The sequence below is a fragment of the Piliocolobus tephrosceles genome, chromosome 10 (assembly GCF_002776525.5).
Source record: "Piliocolobus tephrosceles isolate RC106 chromosome 10, ASM277652v3, whole genome shotgun sequence".
NCBI lineage: Eukaryota > Metazoa > Chordata > Mammalia > Primates > Cercopithecidae > Piliocolobus > Piliocolobus tephrosceles.
The window spans coordinates 22,476,745-22,503,109 of NC_045443.1; the positions used below are offsets into that span (position 1 = coordinate 22,476,745).

At 38.6% G+C, this 26,365-nt stretch overlaps 1 protein-coding gene across 12 annotated transcripts in view; it reads left to right on the forward strand.

Moving 5' to 3' along the window:
• CMAS (cytidine monophosphate N-acetylneuraminic acid synthetase) overlaps positions 1 to 21,979 on the forward strand; it is a 37,303-nt gene extending 15,324 nt beyond the window's left edge. The window contains exons 7-10 of one of the 12 annotated variants that reach the window (XM_023209079.1): positions 568 to 721; positions 3,694 to 3,860; positions 7,542 to 7,624; positions 21,859 to 21,979. In XM_023209079.1, coding sequence (XP_023064847.1) covers positions 568 to 721; positions 3,694 to 3,860; positions 7,542 to 7,624; positions 21,859 to 21,964 — 510 coding nt within the window. In that variant the 3' untranslated portion in view covers positions 21,965 to 21,979. Of the gene's footprint in view, positions 1 to 567; positions 722 to 3,693; positions 4,244 to 7,541; positions 7,978 to 10,721; positions 10,786 to 20,064; positions 20,214 to 21,858 lie in introns of those variants that run through there. The other 11 variants (XM_023209080.1, XM_023209081.1, XM_023209084.1 and 8 more) reach the window with 11 other exon arrangements.
• Positions 21,980 to 26,365: the final 4,386 nt, after the last annotated feature.

A 26,365-nucleotide genomic window follows, 5' to 3' on the forward strand; every position in this document is an offset into this window, starting at 1 on the left:
GAGCTATCTAGTGTTTCCCACAGGATCTTGCAACAAGAAAGATTTCCTAGATAATAGGTATGCCATTTCAGAAAAGGACAATATCTTGTGGATTTTTAAAATCTAGCTTATTCTTATGAATGACATTTTTGATTCTAAATAACTTAATGTAAGTGTATTTTTTTAAATGAAAGCTAAGATAATTATAATTTACCAGAAATCCTAAATATATGTTGCTAAGCAGCACGAGATAGGTTATAGACTTTCCTCTGGATAAATTGAATTATAGGAGAATCTTAGATTAGTATCAGACAATATATGTTGTAATTTTTACCTGTAGATAGAATCCTTTCTGTTGTAGAAAATAAAATACTGTGTCTCACCTTTACTGGGGCTATGAGAAATAAGCTTTGTTTTAAAGCATCATGATTTTAAAATGACAGTCAGTTTTCTTACTTGGAACTTCAGAAGGTCAAAAGATGACTCGTTTGCGATTTGGACTATCTACAAGGTCAATTATTATGAAAGATTTCTGTTTTCTTCATTTTTTAATTTTTCCCTTTTTCCTCCGATCCTGTTTTTTTTAAGGTGAGGCTAATCTCAGAAAGGGCCTGTTCAAAGCAGACGCTCTCTTCTTTAAAACTGGATTGCAAAATGGAAGTCAGTATATCAGACAAGCTAGCAGTTGTAGATGAATGGAGAAAAGAAATGGGCCTGTGCTGGAAAGAAGTGGCATATCTTGGTTGGTATCTTTTTATTCACCCGTAGTAAAATGGACCAGGATTTATTTACTTATTTTTAAAGAAATGAATAAATAACAAAGCACATCCCCCAGATGGGCATGATTGTAGGAAATAGGAACTCTCCTCCACTGCTGATGAAAGTGTTAAACTGGGACAGTCTTTCTGGAGGTTAGTTTGATAATGTGTATCAAATGAGGAATGATTACTAGCATAAGCTGTGACATCAGACCATACCACTGATTAGCCAGTTGTGATAAGATGGATGTTGTTTCCTCCTCTGTAAACTGGAGATACCAAGAGTACCTATTATCGTAGGGCTCTGGTAGGGATTAATAAAATGAGTAAAGCACTTAGCAGAATTTCTAGTACATAGGAATTACACTCTGAATATTTTTTGCTGTTAATTGAATGTACATACTTTTTCCCCAAATTCCAATTCCAGGAAAGAAGTGAGACAAATGGGCCACTAGTGAAGTTAAAAGAACCCACTTAAATGTCCTGCGAAAACTAGAATATCCCTAAAAAGGAATACTATGCAATCATTACAAACAGTGCTATGACCTGTATTTATTTGCATGATCAAATATAACAATAAGTTTTTCACTTTGATATTAAGCAATACACTTATCAGGTACCCATGATGATACGCAGCATGGAACTGGTTGTGGGAGCTGTAGGCTTGCTGCTTGCTGAGCTTACAGCCTGATGATGTCAACATTTTAAAATTGACAATGATAAGTTATTAAGATGCATAATAACTATAAATCATGCATGAAAGCAATATTTACAAGGGTAATATGAGCCTCAAAATAAGCGTAGGAATACTTTGGGAACATATGATCTAGGGACTTCAGGAATAACCCTTAAACCATGCATGAAGATTCAATGGACATAAATACTGCAGAATGTTTGAAAGGCAGATTCGATTTTCATTAGAAGAAAACAATTTTAATGGGATGTATAACAAATTCCAACTATACTTACTATCTTTGGGATATTAAGCAAGCTTCTATATACCTTAGTTTTCTACTTAGAACATAAACACAAACCAAATTTTATAAAGCCATCAGAAAGGAAAACAAAGATAATGTAAAATACTTCACATAGTGCCTACAGATAGTAGTAAGTGTATCATTTATGTAGGTAAAACTCTAGAATTATATGTGTCAAAATGTAGTGATTATCTACAAATAGTGATAATTAGGATGATTTTGATTTTTTTGCTTCTATTTTTTAAAAAAATATTTCTACCATGAATATGTATTATTTATAAGACATTAAAAAAAAAAAAACACTTTAAAAGGAGAGGTAAGAAAATAGAGAAGAGCATTTAAATTTTTATTTTAAACTCAGAGCAGGCCAGGCATGATGGCTCCCACCACTTTGGGAGGCTGAGGCAGGCAGATCCCTGGAGCTCAGGAGTTTGAGACCAGCCTGTGAAACATAGTGAGGCCCCATGTCTACTAAAAAACAAAAAACTCAGCAATGTTTTATATGGGTGATATAAATGTATAAAAATATATTTCTTAAAAAATCAATACTTTTAAAAGTAAAATTTAGTAAATAGAGCTTAAAGGCTGGATTATGCAAAAACTAACTTTAACTTTTATTATCTTTTAGTGAAAACAATTCAAATCTCAACACATTTAATAATAAATGAGAAAATTTCAGTAGATAAGCATAGAACAAATTTAAAAGAAACTCTTCAACCAAGATTGTATTGTTGTATGTGGTCTAAACTATGGTAATAGTTTTACTGAGAATGGTGAATTGAAGATACTGGGAGCTTCTGAAATACATCTTATTCCAAAAAAGGGATAAACAGAGAAGGAAGAAAAGGATATCATTATGTCAGTGTGATTTAGTATTTATTTTTATTCTTCAAAAGTGGTAATTTTTCTGTAAATATCAGTAAGTGGCATACCAATCAAAACTATTACAGATTTAAAGAGATTTAAGATATATATACGGCCGGGCGCAGTGGCTCAAGCCTGTAATCCCAGCACTTTGGGAGGCCGAGACGGGCGGATCACGAGGTCGGGAGATCGAGACCATCCTGGCTAACATGGTGAAACCCCGTCTCTACTAAAAAGTACAGAAAACTAGCCGGGCGAGGTGGCGGGCACCTGTAGTCCCAGCTACTCGGGAGGCTGAGGCAGGAGAATGGCGTGAACCCGGGAGGCGGAACTTGCAGTGAGCTGAGATCCGGCCACTGCACTCCAGCCCGGGAGACAGAGCGAGACTCTGTCTCAAAAAAAAAAAAAAAAAAAAAAAAAAAAGAGATTTAAGATATATATAAACAAGAGACCGTATGTTAACCTTATTTCACTCCTGATTCAAATAAGTCAACTATAAAAGGACAATTTTGAGACAGCTGGGGGTATCTCAACATATACTAGGTTATTAGAGGATATTAAGGAACTATTATTGGTTTTGTGGGTTTAATGATATTCTGTCAGATAAAAAATTATATTTATCTATTAAAGATAAATGCTGAAGAGTTTCTGGATAAAATATTATGTCTGGGAATTCCTTCCTCTCCCTCTCCCCAAATAAACTAGGGGGCAGGGCATAGAAAACAATATTACTATGTGATTTTAAATTCTGATAATTTTTCAATATAAAATTGGGGTTCTCGCATATGTTTGAAATTTTGCTTAATAAAAAATTTAAATAACTTAGAATTCATATATAAAATTTCTAACATTTGTAATGTGTGTGGCAGGTAGGAAGTATGCTCTATTCTTCTTCTCTAGCTCCTAAGAGTTCATTTTTGATTGCTTAGGGAAAACCCTGGACCTCAATTACACTGTGAAATATTTTTGTTCCATCTAATCTTTAGTATTCTTATATGTAGTGCCCCTAGGTCTTACTGAAGTTGCCAGTTACCTGTTGGTTGCTGTCTGCATTATTTAGCTAGAATATTCTTTGTCTCTTTAAATGTTTGCTCAGTATTTATTTTACTTGATAGGAAATGAAGTGTCTGATGAAGAGTGCTTGAAGAGAGTGGGCCTAAGTGGCGCTCCTGCTGATGCCTGTTCCACTGCCCAGAAGGCTGTTGGATACATTTGCAAATGTAATGGTGGCCGTGGTGCCATCCGAGAATTTGCAGAGCACATTTTCCTACTAATGGAAAAGGTTAATAATTCATGCCAAAAATAGAAATTAGTGTAATATTGAGAAAAAAAGATACAGCCTTCTTCAGCCAGTTTGCTTTTATTTTTGATTAAGTAAAATTTCATGTTGTAATGTTACACAGAGTGTGATTTGGTTTGTGATATATATATTGTGCTCTACTTTTCTCTTTATGCAAGATAATTATTTAGAGACTGATTATAGTCTTTCTCAGATTTTTAGTAAATGCAAGTAAGAACATCATCAAAATTCACTTTGTATTGTACCCTGTAAAACTGTGTTTGTGTGCTTTCAAAGATGTTGGGATTTTATTTATCTGGGGACAGTGTGTATGGTAAGACATGCCCTTCTATTAATAAAATTACATTTCTCAAACTTCATGAAAACTGCCTTGTTGCTGTAGAAGAAATTTACCAAGCATTTTCTTTCTTTCCTTTAAACATTAACCAATCTTAGAAACAGGCCATTCAATGCCGGGGTAGAGCATCTGATTGTACTTCCCGTATGTATACGTAACAGCATATGGTCTATGTGGGGGATTGGTTCTAGGACCACCCACATATACCAAAATCTGTGCATAGTCAAGTACCACAGTCAGCACTGTTGAACCCACATATACAAAAAGTGGGCCCTCCATCTACTGCATGATTCACATCCTTAGAATATTGTATTTTTGATCTGCACATGGTTAAAAAAATTCATGTAAAAGTGGACCACACAGTTCAAACCCATGTTGTTCAAGGATCAACAGTATATACAAATATAAATATCCAAATAAATGTATGTATTATGAAGGTTATGTATTTATTTGGAGGAAGCAAATTATTTGCAGTTACCCCTGAGATAATGGTAATTTTGCATACAGGAATATCTTGGAGATATTTCGGGTTTGGTTCCAGACCATTGCAATAAAGCGAGTCATAGGAGTTTTTTGGATGCCAGGTACATAAAATGTTATGTTTAAAGTAAACTGTGGTCTATTAAGTGTACAGTAGCATTATGCCCAGATAAACAATGTATATACCTTAATTTTAAAATATTGCTAAAGAATGCTAACAATTATCTGAGCCTACAGCAAGTCAGTCTTTTTGCTGTTGAAGGATGTTGCCTTGAACAGTGGTGGTTGCTGAAGGTTGAGGTGGCTGTGGCAATTCCTTAAAATAAGACAACAATGAAGTTTACCGCATCAGCTGACTCATGAAAGATTTCTGTGTAGTGTGTGATGCTGTTTGATAGCATTTTACTCACAATTGAGCATCTTTCAAAATTGAAGTCAGTTCTCTCAATCCACTACTTTATCAGCTACGTTTATATAATTTCTAAATTATTGATTGTCACTTCATGTTCATAGCATCTTTACCAAGAGTAGATTCTATCTCATGAAACCACTTTTTTTGCTCATCCATAAGAAGCAACTCCTCGTGCATTCAAGTTTATCATGAGATTGCAGCTATTCAATTCCATCTTCAGGCTCCACATCTAACTTCATTCTCTTACTGTTTATACCATATCTACAGTTACTTCCTCCACTGAAATCTTGAGCCACTCAAAGTCATCCATGAGGGTTGGAATCAACTTCCAAACTCCCATTAATGTTGATATTTTGACCTCCTTCTTTGAATCATGAATGTCCTTAAGGGCATCTAGAATAGTGAATACTTTCCGGAAAGTTTTCGATTTACCTATTTCCAACAGAGAAATCACTGTTGATGGCAGCAATACTCCTAGAACTGTATTTTTTAACTACTAAGACTTGAAAGTTGAAATTATGCATTGGTCCATGGCTTCAGAATGGATATTAGCAGGCATGAAAACAGCATGAATCTAGTACATCTCCATCAGAACACGTGGGTGACCAGGTGCATTGTTCATGAGCAAGTACACTTTGAAGGAATCTTTTTTTCTGAGCAGTAGGTTTCAACAGTTGGCTTAAAATATTCATGAAACCATGTTATAAACAGGTGTGCTATCACCCAGGCTTTTTGTTCCATTTATATATACAGCACAGATGGTAGATATAGCATTATTCTTAAGGGTCATAGGATTTTTAGAATGGTATTGAGGATCAGCTTCAATGTAAAATCACGGCTGCTTTAACCTTCTAACAAAAGGGTCAGCCTGTCCTTTGAAGATTTGAAGCCAGACATTGATTTCTTTCTAGCTATGAAAATACTAAATGGCATCTTCCAATGGAAGTCGTCTTCCAGTGGAAGGCTGTTTGGTCAACACTGAAAATTTGTTGAGTGTAGCCACCTTCATCAATCATCTTAGCTAGATCTGGATAACACGCTGCAGCTTGTGCAACAGCACTTGCTGCTTCACCTTGCACTTTTATGTTATGGAGATGGCTTCATTCCTTAAACCTCATGAACCAACATCTGCTAGCTACCTGCTTTTCTCCTGCAGCTTCTCCATCTCTCCCAGCCTTCATAGAATTGAAGAGAGTTAGGGCCTTGCTCTGGATTAGGTATTGGCTTAAGGTAGTGTGGCCTGTTTGATCTTTCCAGACCACTCGAACTTTCTTCATCTCAGAAAGAAGGCTGTTTGACTTTCTTATTATTTGTGCGTTCACTTACGTAGCACTTTTGAGTTTCCTTCTACAACTTTTTCTTTGTATTTACAACTTCGCTGACCATTTGGCACAAGAGGCCTAGCTTTCAGCCTATTTTGGCTTTTGACATGCCTTCCTCACTAAGCTTAATCATTTCTAGCTTTTGATTTAAGTGAGTGATGTGTGACTATATTCCTTTCACTTGAGTTCTTAGGGGCCATTGTAAGCTTATTAATTGACCTAATGTCAGTATTGTTGTGTCTTGGGGAATAGGGAGGCCCTAGAAGAGGAAGAGAGATGAGGGAGCACCTGGTTGGTGGAGAAGTCAGAACACACATTTATGGATTAAGTTTTCTGTCTCAGCATAGTTCACAGCCCCCCAAAACAATTACAACAGTAACATGAAGGATCACAGATTCACAGATCATCATAACATAATAATAATGAAAAAGTTTGAAACATTGTGAGAATTACTAAATTGTGACACAAAGACATGAAGTCAGTCCATGTTGTTGGACAAGTGTGCCAATAGACTTGCTTGATGCAAAGTTGCCACAAACCTTCAATTTGTAATAAACAGTATCTGTGAAGCACAATAAAGCAAAGCTCAATAAAACACGGTATGCCTATATTATATTTGGCTATCATCACAACTTTACAGCTGACATAAATCACTCTTCTACCTGATTAGATTCCAATAGTGAAGCATTATCTCATAAATGTGGACACTTACCTGATAAAAATCATTTCTGGTGGAACATTTACATCTATTTCCACCATAAAAATAATTCATGTAAAACTCTGACAAGAGGTTGATCTTTCAGGCCAACTATACAGGAAGCTGCTTTCCTCTATGAGGACTGTTGGATTTGCATATTCCAGAGCATGCCCCTATAGAACATACATAAGCTGGAGAAAAAAAAAAAAAAAAACACCAATTTATTTTTAAAACTTTAATGGTTTATTTATTTTAATAGCTTTAAAATAAATTAATGGCTTATTAATTTTCTTTATCTCTTGTCCTAGTTTTACTCTCATCCTTCCGGTTTTCCCGCTACTAACTTTATTTTTTCCCACCCCTTTACATTTACATATCCACAAAGGTTCTAACCCCACTTCTTGTTCTCTCCCAGGTATCACATCTCTATTCAAGGTTTCAGCTACAACCTCCATGCAGACGAACCTCAAATATAATCTTCAACCCCAATCCTCAGTTGTAAGTTCTAGTCATATCTCAAATTCTTCATGTTATAGGCCAGACTCCTGGACTTCATCCCTCAAGTTTCTGATTTTATCATTATTAAAATGTTATAGCTTTTCAGTTTCTCCTTTTCATCTCTATTCAGACACCAAAGCTTGAGTTTGATACTACTAGCCCAGTGTCCTTTCAGTTTATTCAGTACTGTCACCAGATTACTTGTTCAGATTCTTGCTAGTTATTAACCTTTTTGAAATCTTTTAGTGACTCCATGCTGACCACAGAATAAAGCATACTTCAAACCAAACACTATAGCCTGTTCACAACCTAATATTTCCAGCCATAGTTCCTACAAGTTATTGTGGGCTTTTCACCTCAATTGTAGCTTATTCTCAAGTCCTACCTTTATCAGCATGAACAATTCATTCCTCAAAATACTTCTGCTAAAATACTTCCAAAATCAATTTCTCTGTATGAATGTAAATCATATTGGAGTCCTTGTTTTGTTTCAATGACTCCAAGCCAAGTATAAGGAGATAATTCGGTTCTCACTGTTACAACTACTCCCTGTGTTCCTAGTAGTAGGAAATATTACTCAAGAAAATACAGTATGTTCAGCTCCAATATGTAAGGAACTTAGAAGTTGCCTTTCCCATCCTTACGTCAAGAAAAACTGAACAAACTGAAAATCAGTGACTTTTGGGCCCACCAGAGAACCAAGGACTCAGGGCAAACAGCCACCCATCTGGAGAGATACGCACATCCAGAGAGATTCAAGAGCATCTGATACTTGCAGATACATCCAGCAGAAGCTCCTGGATGCCCTAAGCTGATTGGAACACTTCCCTAGTAATTTTCATGAATTGCTAGACCCTGAGTATGGTCTAATGTGAGAGTGAGAAACTCCTGGTGGTTGGTGTCATGCAGGGGGCGGGTGTGCACATAGACTTTCCAGAAATACCAGTAGGTTCTCACAAGGAGGTTCCGAGGATTCAAGAGAAACCTCCCAATGGCCCTGGTAGGAGGAAGGTAAAGAACAGTCATTGTTAAATCCTGCCAGCCCCTTCTCCCTAACAAAGGCCGTGTCTCCAATAGAAAGGACTTCTCCCCAGAGGGCAATACTGCAAACTCGCCTAGCTAGGAGAAGGGAACTCTGCTCAACTCCAGCCCACTTTCCTGTCTCACCTAAGGGACAAAAAATCCATAGTCAGCAGGGGAGAAGGCAGCAAGGAAGTTGATTGAGAATGCCACAGCCAGGGAAAATGGGGAGCAATGGGATAAAAAACTATCCCCCTGGAGGAGAAATTGAAACACTTGTGAAGGTCATCTCCCAAGATACAAGCCCACTAAAAGACCAAGACACAGATGATTTTAGAATCCTTCCTCTCTTCACACCATACACTACACCAATAAGTCTCCAATATAATAAAAGTGAATTTCAGCCAAAAGAAGCTGCAAGACACAGATTTTCCCTAAGGAAAAATACAAAAGGAAGTCTCAAAGCCAAAACCAAGGACACTGAAAGGATTTGAAATCTCTGGTATCTATGGCTATAAGAAAGATTAAATCGCATTTTAACTCCAAGCAAGATTAATATAACGCTTCACACTAAAGACTTGTCTTGGTACCTATTACCTTATGCAGTATATCTGGTTTTCAACAACAATAACAACAGAAATTGTAAGATATATCAAAAACAAGAAAAAGCAGAGTCTGAAGAGAGAAAACAGTCTTCAGGTTCTGGCTCAGATATGACACACGCTGGTACTATCAGGCAGGCAATTTAAAATGCTATGGTAACCAGAACACAGGTTCAGTCACTTGCCACATGCAGAATCCAATCAGTTAACAAAAGCAAGGTCTGGCATAAAGAAAGTGACTTTTTATTCCAAAACTTGCTTAGGGGAAGAAGTACAGGCTCTTGCCTTTAAGAGTACTGCTTTGCTTTTGGAGCAGAAAGCAAGTGCTTTTAAAGGGAGCCTGGCATGCTGGCATGAATGGCATCCAGAGGAGAAGATGAGCAGATGTGTATCAACTGCAGTGGCTTATTTACCCCTGGGCAGTTTAGCAGGCGACTGCTGGCCCCTTCATGGGCAGATCTAGGTTGTAAAAGCATTTGAAAATTCTCCAGGTGAGAAAGAGTTTTGTAGCAGGCACACTTTGGATTGTAGATGAACTGTTTTTCGAGACAGCCTCCTGGTGGAGAGTTCTGCTCTGGAGCTTCTAAGCACATAGTTAAATGAACGTGCCCTGTAGGGAGTATCTGGTGAAGTAGGTGTCACGACTATAATTCCATTTTTAAAGAGCTAACTAGAGAAGTGGGGAAATGGAAGAAAGAGAAAAGAATGAGAAAATAAATTATCTCTTAGAAAAATGGGAGTATAGCCGGGTGTGGTGGCTCACGCTTGTAATTCCAGCACTTTGGGAGGCTGAGGTGGGCAGATCACGAGGTCAGGAGTTTGAGACCAGCCTGACCAACACAGTGAGATCCCGTCTCTACTAAAAACACAGAAATTAACCGGGCATGGTTAATTGGCACTTGTAATCCCAGCTACCCGGGAGGCTGAGGCGGGAGAATCACTTGAACCCGGGAGGCAGAGGTTGCAGTGAGCCGAGATCGTGCCATTGCGCTCCAGCCTCGGCGACACAGCTAGGCTCCATCTCAAAAAAAAAAAAAAAAAAAAAAGGGAGATGGGAATATTGGGTTACGATTCTCCACTGCCAAGTTCCATTTCAATTCTATGGGATTTAGGTGCCATATTCATTCTGACTGCTTCCTGCTGAAAGGGGCATAGTCATTGTGCATCAGAACGGAACTGATCTATTTGGAACTGAAAATATTCATGAGTACCCGAATTTACAGATGATATTGGTTGGAATATTATAGTGTGAGGTCTGGAAAGTCTACGGAAAATCCTGTCTTGCATTTCCCTACACAGAGTGCAACAGTAATAAAATCCAAAGCAGAGAAGTATGCCTAGTCTTGCAGCCAGGGCTAAACTGATAAGTAGTTTCCATCACCAGAACAATCCTGACCTGAAACTGAGTGCTAACTATTGATCTAGCAATATGTGGGGTTAGAAATAGCTTTGATTTGTTGGTTTGTGTCTTGCAGGCTATCAAGACATTTCCTGAATTATCTTGGATCTATATGTAGCATTTAGTCTTAATTGTCATGCAGGCTCCCCACTGCCAATTATAACCAGATATGATAACAGGTTGGTTAAATATCTGTTTAACGGATTATAGGAAGAACTGTGAATATTCACGAAGGTGGTCATAAATCCTATCTAGTTTCTGAGAATGAATCAGTTTAGTTAGCTAGCTGTGTCTCATCTAGGAGGTGGCATTGCAGATGGACTAGTCCTCTGTATGTGATGAAGGCAAACAGATTTTTAATAAGAGGCATTTCTATAGAAACAGAAGAAAAACGAAGGTTAATGTTGGGCACAATTTATCCAGATGTTAGACTCAAAGCATATTTAGTTACAGAGGAGGGCAGTAGCAGCCTGACACATTTTTCTCTCCTGTATTATGAGGAATAAGGTAGTAGTGTTTTCATCAAGTCCAAATCAGAAAAATGCAGGAAGGCCAGGCACAGTCTTACACCTGTAATCCCAGCAATTTGGGAGGCCGAGGCGGGTGGGTCACTTGAGTTCAGGAGTTCAAGACCAGCCTGGCTAACATGGTGAAACTCCATCTCTACTAAAAATACAAAAGTTAGCTAGGTGTGTTGGTGCTCGCCTGTTGTTCCAGCTACTCGGGAGGTTGAGGTAGGAGAATTACTTGAACCCGGGAGGTGGAGTTTGCAGTGAGCCAAGATCATGCCACTGCACTCCAGCCTGGGTAACAAAGTGAGAGTTTGTCTTAAAAAAAAAAAAAGAAAGAAAAGAAAAAAATGGAAAAAGAATTTGAAAGCATTTGTTTAGAGACTTGTAACCCAGAAAGAATTCAGGATTTAGTCCAAATTTCAGAAAATAATAAAAACTCAAAAACAAAGGACAAAACTAGAATCAAACAACAGGTGTACTATAGTTTTTTCTGAAATATAATTTTTTATCTCTTCAGTTCCTGTTATTACTAAAGACAAATCATAATAAGACAAATTTATTTGCAAAATAAGTTTTAATCTTATTATGTTTGGCCTGATTATTTGCAAAAAGTGCAGCAAGAATAATTATTTGTCAAATTGGCTCCTTTTAAAATTGGCTTTGCTGAAATTTTTACTTACAAGAAATCTTAAATTGACCTTTTAAAACCCTGAGGACAGCCACAGTCTTATCTGTACTTGCAAATACCTGTATGAATTGGGTGAATTCCTCTTCTTGAGGTCTCAAGATAATTTGGAGCTCTTGGGCCTATCAGAAAGTGACATTCTTTACTTACTACAGGTCAGGAAATTCTGTACAGGGATTTCATGAACAAGGTATGAGGCCAGTTTTTTCCAAGAGGCTTTAATTGGCTCTATAAGTCAACTTTGATTCCTTAAAGCAGTCTATTTATACCTGGAAGTATGCCATTTCAGTCAAAGCCTTGGTAAAATAACCAGTGTCTTCAATGGTGTCCTTTCACAGAAGAAAACAGATTCTTCTTGAATGTGTGCAGATAACTATACTGCCATAAATTAAGTTTACTTACAAATAGTTTTCAAATTCTGGAGAAATCAGGTAAAAAGAAAGAAAAATTCTCCAAATTTTGCTCACAGGAATATACTTTACTCAACTATTAAAAGCTGTAAATAGCTCAAAAGGAAAAAGGTTTTTTGGACTCTGAAAAATCAAAGAATTAGCAGTGTTTCAAACAAAGTGTTGTAAAGATTATTTCAGTCTTCCATTATTTCAGTCTATGTAATTTACTCCTGTTCTGTTTGATATTCATAAATGCATTAGCTTTTTATGGGAGTTTTGGAAGTTTTTTTCTTTATTCTAATGTCAAAATCTCCAGTTATCAGAAACCTGCCTTCAAGAGCACCTGTCAGAGTCCTATAGCTGGTTATAAAACCACCTTTGAAAAGAATCGGAGTAAAATAACAATTTTGGATGACAGAAGTCTCAGAATAGCCACAAAGACACAATCAATGAGGAAATCTGGCTATGTGGCACATAGTGATTTAGCACAACAATCATAATTATTACTGACAACATATGCTAAGACATATCAGAATTATAGGAATCATACAATTTTGGAACACATGCTCAGAATGTATTTACATAAATATAACTGAAAGAAATGTAAACATCATTTTATATTTGACAATGTTTCCTATATGGTTTTTATATGCCAAATAAGCCAGATATGTCTCTTTTAGACTTTAGGGGACCTAATATCTGAAAAGTTTAACCAGGTTAAAAAAAAAAGGAACTTAATTTAGAATTTCACTTTGGAAAGTTTGTCAGATATCAAAGGTTTAAACACTTGGTATTACAAAATAAAATCTCAGGTCACTATAAGTAGAAGGGAAAAATTTTTACTTGTTGATGGAGGACAGACAGCTTTTCAAACAAAACCCAATAAAGACAGTGTGAGGCCAACTGAATCTGTCTCTTTTCTTTCCCCTCTGTTTTCTGTCATTTATTCAAAAGGCAAACAAATTATTTTTTATTATTTTTTAATATTACACAAAAATTTGTTCAAAAGAGAAAGCCAAATTTCACCTTTGCATTAGCGTACTATTAACGTTAAACCCAATTCTCAATAAAACCTTATAAACAAATCTATCCAATGTTAATTAATATGACCATAAGGTAAAATTTCCACAAATTTTTTATAATCCTTTACAATGTTGTGTTAAAGAGCAGATCAGCTTTCTAAGAAAACCTTGTTATTCAGACACATAGGGCCAGATTCTCATCCTGCATCAATGTGCTTTTATTTTAATGTTTGATTTATGGAAAAACTAAATAATCCCTTTCAAATTTTAGCCAGCTTTCTCACACCCATGGAACTTCTTTTACAAGATTAATCTCTCACAAATCTTTCACAATTTGTTTAAACTTTCAGTTTTGTTCTGTTGTTCTTTTAGCTTAGACCAATCCTTAAAAAACCTCTGAATTAGACAAAATTACATTCCCTTTAACAAAAACCATATCATAGTTATATGCCTTCTTATAACCTTCTACTAAAATCACATTCTACTTTCCTTATATATCTTGTGTGTGAAACTGTTTCTCCAGTAGTCTCAATTACATGTTACAATGTTAACTCTCAGCAACTTTTATTTTTGGTGAGAAACCTGGTAAGTAAGTAATTTTAACCATATATTGGATTGTAAAGCCCAGGACAAGGACAGAGCTGCAGACAACTGTCTGACTCTTCCAGCCTAGGTAGGGAACCTGGCTAACTCTGTATGTCCCTAGACCTTACCTAGAATCTAATAGCTGTAAAACAGGCAAGTCAAATAATTATTATAATTCATAAATGTATTTTATGGCCTTAAAGCATCTAGCACCAGGTGAGCACTCACAGTACCTGGTTTTAACTTTGTATCACTGAAAGAGGAACTGAAGAGGTAGAAAAAACACTCTTGAATCACCGATGCCACTCCTTGCCCCCTGCCCCAAACCACCGTGGCAGCAGCAGTGTGGGGCAAAGAGTGTCTCTGAGTCCTGGGGGAGGGAGAGCATGCCAATTGTAAGGCATTGAACTCAGTGCTGCCCTGTTATAGCAGAAAGAAAAAATCAGACCAAATTCAGCTGATGCCTGTCCATAGAGGGAGCATTTAAACCAGCCCTAGCCAGAGGGAAATCACTAATCCCAACTGTCAGATCTTGAGTTCCTGCAAGCCTTGCCACCATGAGCTAAAGTGTTCTGAGGCTCTAAATAAACTTGAAAGGCAGTCAAGGCCACAAGGACTGCAACACCTAGTAAAATCCTAGTGCTGGACTGGGTCTAGAGACAGTGGACTGGAGGGACACGTGACCTACTAGACACCAGCTGGGGTGGCTAAAGGAGTTCTGGCATCTCCCCTCCCCAACCCCACGTTGCACAGCTCCTGGCTCCAAAAGAGACCCCTTCCTTATAAAAGAGAGAAAAAAAAACAGACTCATCTTTTCTTCCCTCAGTTGCAGAACAGTTTCCGACGTTTCCATTCTAGTTAGACCACGTGAGTCCTGTCTCAGCACAAGCAGCTTAGTAACAGCATATTTAAAGCGGGCAGGAAAGAAGAGAGAGGGAAAGACAGCCCTCACTGGAGCCAGGCCTATGCTCCTGTGAAATCCATACTGGGCATAGGAGCCAGGTTTCACAAGGAGGGTGAGAGAAAGAAAGGAGGAGAAGGAAAAAAACATAAAGTGACCAGATGGAAACTTGGGAAGCTTCCAACCATGACACAGTGTGGGGGCACTAGGCCCACCATTCTCATTTATCTTCTGTCAGGGAGAGTCTCAGCACCCTAGGGGGGCAGCTCTCCAAGATAGTCAGGAGGGTGAAATGGGAGGTAGAGAGTAAAGAAGGGCAACAGGGCCCACACAGAAAGTCATTCATTCACATATGCAGACAGTGTGCTTCAAATGAGTCCCCAGTCAAGGGTCTGGGTGAGGTCCTGAATCCCCCGCCCCAGTTTCAAATGGCTCCACAGGAAGCTAAGTCTGAGCCAAGTTTCTATGGAACTTCATATTCAAATAAATACAAATGCATAAAATGCTCAAATGCTATCACTAGCAGCCAAGTCTTAAATACAGCAGGGCCTTGAGCCAGGCGTGGTGGCTCACGCCTGTAATCCTAGCACTTTGGGAGGCCAAGGCAGGCAGATCACCTGAGGTCGGGAGTTCAAGACCAGCCTGATCAACATGGCGAAACCCTGTCTCTTCTAAAATACAAAAATTAGTGGGGCATTATGGCAGGTGCCTGTAATCCCAGCTACTTGGGAGGCTGAGATGAGAGAATTGCTTGAACCCAGGAGAAGGTGATTGCAGTGAGCCGAGATCAGACCACTGCACTCCTGCCTGTGCAGCTGAGCAAGACTCCATCTCAAAAAAAAAAAAAAAATACACACACACACACACACACACACACACACACACATATATATATTGTGTTCTGAGGCTCTAAATAAACTTGAAAGGCAGTCAAAATAGCCGGGTGAGGTGGTGGGCGCCTGTAGTCCCAGCTACTTGGGAGGCTGAGGCAGGGAACCCGGAAGGCGGAGCTTGCAGGGCCCCAGTGACACTCCAAAAGAGCCAAGTCTAAAATAGGGCAAGGCCCCAGTGATACCTCAAAAGACCCACCCAGTTCGGGTGCACTCCGACTACTCAGTTTCAAAGTTTGTCAGTGTCTTAAGAGGCCATTTTGCTTGTACCAGTGAAACACCAAAGGCAGCAGATGTCATGCCATGAGGCAAAAGGGAGCTTCCCCCAAAACAAATTCATTTTTGATAGCTTCTGGGAAGTTTCCTAATGTTCCCATGATGGGGTCTGCTAGCCATGAGCAGCTGGCACTCACAGGTGACCCCACACCTCACCCGGTAGTGAAACTGGGCTGACAAACTTAGCTCACCCAGGGCATGCAGCACTTCCCCATATGAGCCACAAAAATTGTAACCAAAACACAGGTTCAGTCACTCCAATTAATAGGAGCAAGGTATAAAGAAAGTGACATTTTATTCCAAAGCTTGCTTAGGGGAAGAAGAGCAGGATCTCGTCTTTATGGGTACCTCTTCACCTTTGGAGCAGAAAGTGGGGTGCTTTTAAAGGGGGCCTAGCATGCTGGCATGAATGACATACAGAGGAAGCAGTGAGCAGGTGGGGGGGTCTGCATACTAGCTTTAGTGCCTTATCTACTGGGTGGTCAAGATGGTGACTGCTGGTCCCTTTGTGGACAAGACTAGGTTGTAAAAGCAGCAGAAAATTCTCCAGGTGGGAGAGAGTTTCATAGCGGAAATACTTTGGGTAGTAGATGGACTGTTGTTTCTTTAGGCAGCCTCCTGGTAGAAGAGTTTCACTCTGGAGCTTCTAATAACATAGCTAAATAAACTTGCCCTCTAGGACTGTCTGGTGAAGAGGAGGTAAAGGCTATAACTGCGTTTCTAAAGACCTAAGTAGGAAGTGAGGAAAAGAAGGAAAGAGAGAAGAAGAAAGAGAGTAAAGAACTCTCGCCGGGCGCGGTGGCTCACGCCTGTAATCCCAGCACTTTGGGAGGCTGAGACGGGCGGATCACGAGGTCGGGAGATCGAGACCATCCCGGCTAACACAGTGAAACCCCGTCTCTACTAAAAAATACAAAAAAAATAGCCGGGTGAGGTGGCGGGCGCCTGTAGTCCCAGCTACTTGGGAGGCTGAGGCAGGAGAACTGTGGGAACCCGGGAGGCGGAGCTTGCAGTGAGCTGAGATCCGGCCACTGCACTCCAGCCTGGGCAACAGAGCGAGACTCCATCTCAGAAAAAAAAAAAAAAAAAAGAGAGTAAAGAACTCTCTCTTAGAAAAATGAGGGTACTCAGTTACACTATGATTAATAAAAGGATTGAAAAAAGTAAACAAATGCAAAATCAGATAGATAATGTCAATACAGATAGAAACTATAAGAAAGAATCAAAAGGAAATGCTAGAAATCAAAGAAACAGTAGCAGAAATGAGGAATGCCTTTTGGTGGTTTATCAGTAGACTTGACATAGCTAAGGAAAGAACAGGTAAACTTGAATATCGGTCAATTCTTTTTTTTTCTGAGATGGAGTCTCGCTGTGTCACCCAGACTGGAATGCAGTGGCGCAATCTCAGCTCACTGCAACCTCCACCTCCCAGGTTCAAGTGATTCTTGTGCCTCAGCCTCCCGAGTAGCTGGGATTACAGGCACGCACCACCATGCCTGGCTAATTTTTGTGTTTTTAGTAGAGACAGAGTTTCACCATCTTGGTCAGGCTGGTCTTGAACTCCTGACCTTGTGATCCACCCACCTCAGCCTCCCAAAGTGCTGGGATTACAGGCATGAGCCACTGGGCCCAGCCAGAATATTGGCCAATTTTTAAAGCTCCCAAACTGAAAAACAGAAGGAAAACAAATTTTAAAAAACAATAGAATATGCAAGAACTGTGGACCAGTATCAAAAGGTATAACTGAGTATCAGAAGGATAACAAATAGAACAAGACAGAAGAACTATTTGAAATAATACACGGCCAAGAACTCCCAAAACTAATGACAAACACCAAAGCCAACCTTTCTGTGGCTAAGCTTCCTGGCTCTAATTGAAGATAATAACAGTATCATCAAACGACAGATCCAGGAAGCTCAGAGAAGGCCAAAACAAATGATTAAAAATAAAATTATACAACCAGGCATTTCATATTCAAACTGCAGCAAATCAAAGACAAAGAAAATCTTGAAGGAAGCCAGAAGGGAAAAAAAAACCCCAAAAAACAAACAAATAAAAAAACAGAAGGATACAGATTATAGCAGATTTGGCTTCAGAAACCATGCAAGCAAGAAGAGTGACGTGAAATCTTTGAAATGCTGAAACAAACCCTGTCAACCTATATTTCTATATCCAGCAACATTTTTCTTCAGTGGTGAAAAATAAAGACTTTTTTAGAGAAAACTGAGGGATTTCATTGCCATCAGACCTGCCCTGCAAAAACATTAAAGATATTCTTCAGAGATAAGAAAAATGATATAGGTCAAAAACTTGTATCTATACAAAGAAAAGCATTAGAAAAAGAATAAGTGAAATCAAAATAATATTGTTAATTGATCTAAAAGATAGCTATTTAAAGTAATAATAGTAACAATGTACAGGGTGACCATAGCATACGGACAAGTAAGATAATTGACATCAATGTCACAAGGAATGGGAGGAATGAATCGGGAGCACGTTCTTATAAAGTTATATAATGTTATTTGAAGGTGGACTTATTTTAAAATGTATATTGTAAACCCTAGGGATATTACTAAATTTTTAATATGATACACCAAGTAAACATATAAAATCAAATCATACAAAATGCTTAATTAACCCCAGAGAAGTCAGAAAAACAGCAAGAGAAAGAAATAAAGAACAAATGCAATGAATAGAAAACAATTACAAAGATGGTAAATTTTAATGCAACTATTTCAATAATCACTTTAAATATGAATGTTCTAAACACCAGAGACTGTCAGGTTGGATTAAAAAAATAAAAACTAGACTTAACTGTGTACTGGCTACCACAAACCTACTTTAAATATAAAGACTCAGAAAAGTTAAAAACAAAGTAATAGGAAAAGAAATACCATGCTAAATCGATCAAACAACAATATCGTATGCTCTGTCAGTTATCAATTACTATATAACAAATTGCTTCAAAACATATTTGCTCAAAAAAATTACTATTTTTTCATAATTCTGTGGATCAGCAATTTGGGCTAAGGTAAGTAGAGTTGTTTTCATGGTCTCACTCTGTGGTTGCAGTCAGCTGATAGTGGGAACTGATGAACAGTCCAAGTGAGTTTCCCTCACATATATCTACTGGTGTCTGGGCTGTTCTCTTCTTGCAGTCTGTCAACTTTAAGGAAACTAGTTTAAGTGTCTTAACTTGGCAGTCTCTGAGCAGCTGTAAGGTGAGATTGGATGCTGCAACATTTTTTGATAACTTTCCCAGAAGCCACACAATGTTACTTCAGCCTCAATTTTACTGGTCAACGTGAGTCAAGTTTCTGACCATCCAGCTCAGATCAAGGGGTCAGAAGATGGAGTCTACTTTCTAATGGAAGGAGTCTAATTTTTAATGCATTATATATGTTGATATGTCTGGGTTTGGAAATTTGAGAAGCTGAAAAGAGAAAGATCTTTTTGAGGGTTTTTATTATAATGATTCTGCATTTTACAATTTGGACAAGTTTAGCAGCCAACCTTTCTGTGGCTAAGCTTCCTTGCTCTAATTGAAGATAATAACAGTATCGCCTCATAGGATTGTGAAGATTAAATGAGATAATATGCCTAGCATGTTCAGAGGAGTACCTGGCTCATGTAGGGCCTCTAAATGTTTCTTATTATTGGCAATAAATGAACTTAGTTTCTAGCTTCGACATTGTCACGAACTAGCTAAGGGATGCTTTTCAAGCCATATTTAACACCCCCAAGACAGTTTATTTGACTATAATCTGAGGGGCTTATAATAGACGATCTTTATTGTCCCTTCTAATTCTATAGTTGCAAATGTACTAATGTTTTACTTAGAAGAAATATTTCACATAGAAGAAACATAGATCATATTTATTGTTAACATGAGCATTTAAGGCTCCGGGGATGACTGGCTACAAATTATAGTGCAGAAGTCTTAAATTTCTTTCTTTCTTTTTTTTTTTTTTTTTTATGTCCCTACTTACCTCCTCAAACTTATGTCTAGTTTTAAAATCTATCTTGTGAATGTAAATATAGTTACTCTAGCTTTCTTATGGTCAGTGTTTGCATGGGAAGAAGTCTTAAATTTCTTAGTACATCAGTGAACTTAGAAAAGAAATACTCTTTATTATTTATTTATTTATTTATGGAGATGAGGTCTCACTACATTACCAGGCTGATCTTGAACTCCTGTGCTGTAGCCACCCATCCGCCTTGGCCTCCCAAAAATCTGGCAGCCCAGGCATGAGCCACTGTACCCAGCCAATACTTTGCATTAAACCATGATTCTTTGAAGGAGAAGAGTTATCAAAAGTAAGTAATTTTATTTGTGAAGATTGTTTACCTTTTTTCAATTTAACAATGAAGCATTTAGCATGTCAAAGATATGATTATTTTTCCTGAAATTATTAGGTTGGTGCAAATGTGATTGTGGTTAATGGCAAAAACCACAACTACTTTTGCACCAACCTACTAAAAAGCCAAATAAGGCACAAGTTCCCCACGTTGGCAAACAAACGTAGGTGAATGGGATGATATAAGTCTGGCAAGGTGAATAAACAGAGGCCAGATCCTACTCATTTTTGTGAGTTACAGTAAGACATTTTTGCTTTATCCTGAAAATAAGGGTAGAGAGAGACCCTTGAAGGGCTTGAAGCAGAAAAAAACATTTCAAATGGAGGTGAAATTTGAGCTGGATCTTAAAGACTAGAAAATTTCATTGGTGTCAAAGGACAATATAAAAAAAAATGGAGTTAACATTTATGTTCAGATAATGGAAGAGGCCATTACCTGTATAGGCCCGAAAGGATCTAGAAGGTAATGGTGAGAAATGAGACCAGAAACACAGGCCCAAATTGGAGATGACCTTCAAAAGAAACTGCTTGATTCCTGTGTTGACTTTAAAATGCTCAGTTTCCTTCTAATCTAATCTACTCCGCTACCATTTCACTTGTCTACATTATGCTTTCTGTTCCCTTTGTAAAACCTCTCAGTGACTGCATGCTACCCACAGAATAAAGTGAACAATTCCCAGTCCAAGCGTTATAGTTCTCTTTTGTATCCTTCCTGCCACTCTGCCCTGATTATGAAACCAGCAGACAGCCAGGCATTAGCCCTCCTCTCCTTCCCCCAACCCCTGCCCATTCTTGTCTTAAAGCTCTCTCTTCCTTCACAGCCTTAAGTATATATCGAAGTGTTCATTGGCTTAACGCTTATCTTTAAGTTACAGAAGATCAAAAAGCCTGTTTATTTTGTTGGCATCATATTGCATCAGTGTGGTGGATGCTGTGGTGGGCCATAGAGATCACCCTTGAGCCTGGAGGTCTTATCCCCCACCGAGCTGCTGGAATGTTGTCAGTAGACAAGCCTCAGCTGTCAGGCCTCTTCAGAGCTGCCTCACCTAAGGTTACTCCCTTTCTGGGAGTAGCCCACATCCAATGACTGGATGGAGGCAGAGGATAAAAGCCCTGCTTCATTCCCCCAAGAATGGACAACACCGAGAGGCCAGGCTAGCTTCAGAGAGCTCTCTGTGAGGTCAACTGAGGCTGTATAGGAACCATCTCCTCTCCCTCTCCCCACAATCCTCCTCCTTCATTTTCCATCTACAAGTGTGATCCCAAGAGCCTGCCTTCACAAATGTCATGGATATTAATCTCCCTCTCCAAGTCTGCTTCTCAACCCAGGACACCAGGAAATATTTTTGAATGAGCAAGTGAAACAATGTTCAAAACATCCTATACATTTTGGGATGGGTACTGGCTAAAGTAATTAATGTGATCTGAATTGCCAAGCTAAGCATGTTAATGATTTTCTAATTATTTAAAGGGCCATGTGTGAAGTCTTAATAATCTCTGTTTGTACTCTCCTGTGTTTGGTCTTTGGTTCTTTGCTATATACTGACACAAATTACTTTTTCCAAGTTTAAAAGCTATTTTTTTTTTTTTAGGAATGTGTCACCTTTGATAACCCAGTGCTTTTATCTGCCTGAACTGGTTGTGAAAGTTCTACTAAATACAGTACTAAAGAAAGTTGGTTTGTCCCCATTTCATTGATGATATTCTTAATGTAGAACATTTTCATGCCTTGTTATTCAATCAAAATTTAAAGTTGATGCAATATTATTTGTGTGCTGATGAAAATACTGGATATATTTTTTAAATTTCAGTGGTTGACATTTTGGCCACTGGGTGTCATCACAGATCTAGGCTTTAAAATGTGCAGTTGTCACTTGCTGATTGAAATTAACTAATAGAGTCTGATGAGGCTTCATGGCACATCTTCATCATTTGACCTTCATATATCGAATGTTAATCTCCACTATGGGAAATTCTTTATAAAGTACAATTTGGATACTTTTTAGTCTTTCTTTACAACAAATCACATGGATAGAAGGAAAGTTTCTTCTAACAATGTCTGGAGTGAGCCTCGAGTGGGGAAGCGTGGTGGGAAGGCTGAGGTAGGAAGAGGACATGTAAATGATTAAACCACTGCCTTACTAGAGGACCAGTGCCAACCAAAAAGAAAGATGTATTCGCAGCCTGGCAGGGTGGCTCAAGCCTGTAATCCCAGTGCTTTGGGAGGCCAAGGCAGGTGGATCATTTAAGGCCAGGAGTATGAGACCAGCTTGGCCAACATGACGAAACCCCGTCTCTACTAAAAATACAAAAACAATTAGCCAGGCATGGTGGCGCACACCTCTAATCTCATCTACTTGGGAGTCTGAGGCACAAGAATCACTTGAATCCGGGAGGCAGAGGTTGCAGTAAGCCGAGATCGTCGGATCTCGGACGGATACCACTACACTCCAGTCTGGGTAACAGAGCAGGACTCTGTCTCAAAACACACACACACACACATACACGTATTCCCTAAACTACCCAGATCTATCACCTGGTTACCTCAGGCCATTACCATGACCTCTATCTTAATTTCTATATTCTCTATCTAAATTCTAATGTTTTATAAGAAGTTATCAAAGAGGAAAGGCTAAAATACATTGAGTGAAATCCACCAACCTCTCTGCCAGATGTGTTTATCATATAAGTAGTAGCTACAAGCTAGTTTTATAATTTATAACTGATTTTTGCTTACCTTTATGTTTGAAAGAGGATGGGTAAAATTTCTTATTACACTCAGAATGGATTAAGAGGTACTGAAAGGTAAGAATCAATAACATATTGTGACTGGTTTGATTGGAAAGTGGAGGAAAAGCAAAGAATTAAGTGACACTAAGCATTCATGCCTACAGGATCAGGAAGCTGAGGAGTAGATAAAAAGACAGAAGTGTGTTTATTCATTCTTCAAATCATGCATTAATTCATTCTTCCATGCAACACACATTTATTGAACAATTTCTGTGGAAAATACACTGCATCAGTCCCTGAAGAGGCTGGTTATGAGTTCTCTGTATGTTTACAATAAAATGAGGGAAAAAAGGTTTACACAATGTGTAACAGCTAAACGATAATGGAAGAGAACATATGATTAGGTTAAAAACAAAGAATTGACTAATGCAGACATGAAGTACTAGGAGAATACAAAAATAGGATCAACGTGGGTTGCAGTATTGGAACTGAGTTTTTCTAGAAGACATAGAATTTAAGTTGGTCCATGAGCTCATTCACAACCAACATTTGTTAAACATCTATTATGAGTGCTGTACTTGGCTAGGTATGCTGAAGGATGCAAAAATGAACAGCACGTGGACTCTAATTGGCAAGAACTTTACAAACTGGAATGGCAGGTAGACATTTACTTAATAACACAAGGCTTAAATGATAAAATATGAAAAGTAAAATATAAGTGAAGAGTCTATAGAGAATCAGTGAGGAAGAAATGAAAAATAACAGGGGCAAGGAGTGCGGACTATCAGAGCAGGTTGTCATGGAACTGGTGTTGATTGACTATGGGATGAAATGCCTGTGAGTCACCAACAAATGCTTGGGGGAAAGCGCTGGTCAATAAACCTTAGAAGAATCATTCACATTTATCAGTTACTCATTGACAACAAAGGGGTAAGGGTAGAGCAGAGAAAGGAAGAAAAGAATGAAAAATATAAATGACGGAGAGAATCAGTAGGGAAATAGTGGAAGGTAGCTTGGATGAGGAAATGCATATTGAGTTGCTCTTAGGAAATGAGAAAGCAAAGTCAGAGTTTGTGGGGAGAGATCAGGGAGAAATCCCTTCTGAAAGGGGAAAAACCCCAAGGGGCATGGACATCAGGCAGTCAGTCTGCAGCAGTCTCCAGGACTGCCAGGATAGACTTAACCCACCTGGCTGGCTTGACTGGCAATTTCTTCCACTCTTTGGGCAATGATCCAGGAGATGAACAAAGGATGAGTACTAAGATTTGAAAGAATTTACCGAAGTCTATTTGTACATTCTCCAACCTTGCTCTGCCCTCCGAAAGCGGAGCCCCTCCCCTTCCCAATGGGTGTAAGTTAAGGGAGTTAAGTTAGGGGAGTAACTTAACTTCCCAATAGGTGTAAGTTAGGGGAGATGGCATTCTCATTAAAATCTAGATATCCAGTGATTGGGTACCTGATTGTGCCTGATATCTACAAGTAAAGAAAAAAAAGATGACCCCTTAGGATATTTTAGCTGTGTTTGGCCTCTTTAATGAAAGAACCAACCATTTACAATTTATATCCTTGTATTTGTGCGCACTAAGACACAACTCCTGGGTGGTGTTTATTATTGAAGTATTGAACTCATGGGTACAGAATAAACTTTGACAAAATAATTCTCCCAAAGTTTCATTTTAGAAAGATTAATCAGGAAAATGATTTTAAAACTGGTTATTAAAATTTTTTATGAAAAAGAAAAAGCTAAGAATAATTCTCAACATCATATGCAGTTGAGTATCATTAAACTGTCTCAGTGGAAGCAAGCCAAGTAATGACCAGTATCTACATCTATTGTATGCTCTGACTTGCAGGATCTATCCATCTTAATTTATATCCCAAGCTATGTCAGCCACTATCAGAAGTCCAAGATTCCCAGGTCATTCATCATCATACAGATGCTCATTACCATAATGTTCTATAAATCTTGTAATCTGATGCAACTTCCCACTGGAATCCAGCAAAAACTGCAGCAGTCAGAATGATTCTTATATACAACCAAGTACCTGGTATCTAATAGACACTTCAAAGAGCATGGCGAAAACAGAAGTCTTTATCCACTTGCTTCCTACCCACCCACTAAAATCATTCTGCTATCAAGCCTTCTGATATGGTTTGGCTCTATGTCCCCATCCAAATCTCATCTTGAATTGTAATCCATACATGTCAGAAGAGGGGCCTGGTGGGAGATGATTGGATCATTGGGGCAAATATTTCCCTTGCTGTTACTGTGTTAGTGAGTTCTCATGAGATCTGATGATTTAAAAGTGTGGCGCTTCCCTGTTCACTCTCTCTCTCCTGCTCCACCACGGTAAGACATGCCTTGCTTCCCCTTCTGCCATGATTGTAAGTTTCCTGACGCTTCCCCAGTCACGTGGAACTGTGAGTCAATTAAACCTCTTTTCTATATAAGTTACCCAGTCTCAGGTAGTTCTTCATAGCAGTGTGAAAATGGACTAATACACCTTCACACCTAAATAAGTGCCATCCTCAGATATTCAGTTGATGAGCCAAAAATCTAGTCTTCATCATCTATTTCTTTCCGTCTCTTACATCTATTATAGGTTAACCAGTTCAATACTCATATTATATCCCGAAAGTGTCCACTTCTCACCATCTTCACTGCTCTAATAATAGTCCAAGATGCCTCTTCTCTCACCTACACCATTGCAATAGCCTTTTATCCCTACACTGCTGCCCTTGACCCCTTAGGTTCATCTTTCATCTAGCAGTTGAGTAATCTTTCAAAAGTGTCTGTTAGAATGTCTCACTGCCTTGTGGAAAATCCTCCACCTAGGATAAAATCCAAACTCTTTGCCATGCTTCCAAACTCATCCAGCCCCATTTATCATCCACGTTGGAATTCCTATGTCACCTTAAGGTCTTCAGCCAAACACACCAGCTAAGGCAGTCACTGTCTACTGCATTAACCTTATTTTATCTTCTTTATAGCACATATTGGTACCTAGCATATCTCATGTTTACTTTTTAAAATTATTTTTATTTTTTGAGAAAGAGTCTCACTCTGTCACCCAGGCTGGAGTACAGTGGCATGATCTCAGCTCACTGAAACCTCTGCCTCCTGGGTTCAGGTTAAGAACCCTTGTTGGAAAATTAGTGTGGTCATTTGGAGGACATATGGCACTCTGCCATTGAGTTACGGGAGTTCTTATATTACTTCTTTCTCATCTCTGCATGTGGGTGTTCCTTTAACTGCAGTGTAGATTGAGTATAGTCAATAGACTTCTTTTCTGGACGTTTTCACAGGGCTGAAGCTGTATGCAGGTTTTTAGTTGTGGCTAACTTCTTGTCTTTGGTTTTACAAGGGAG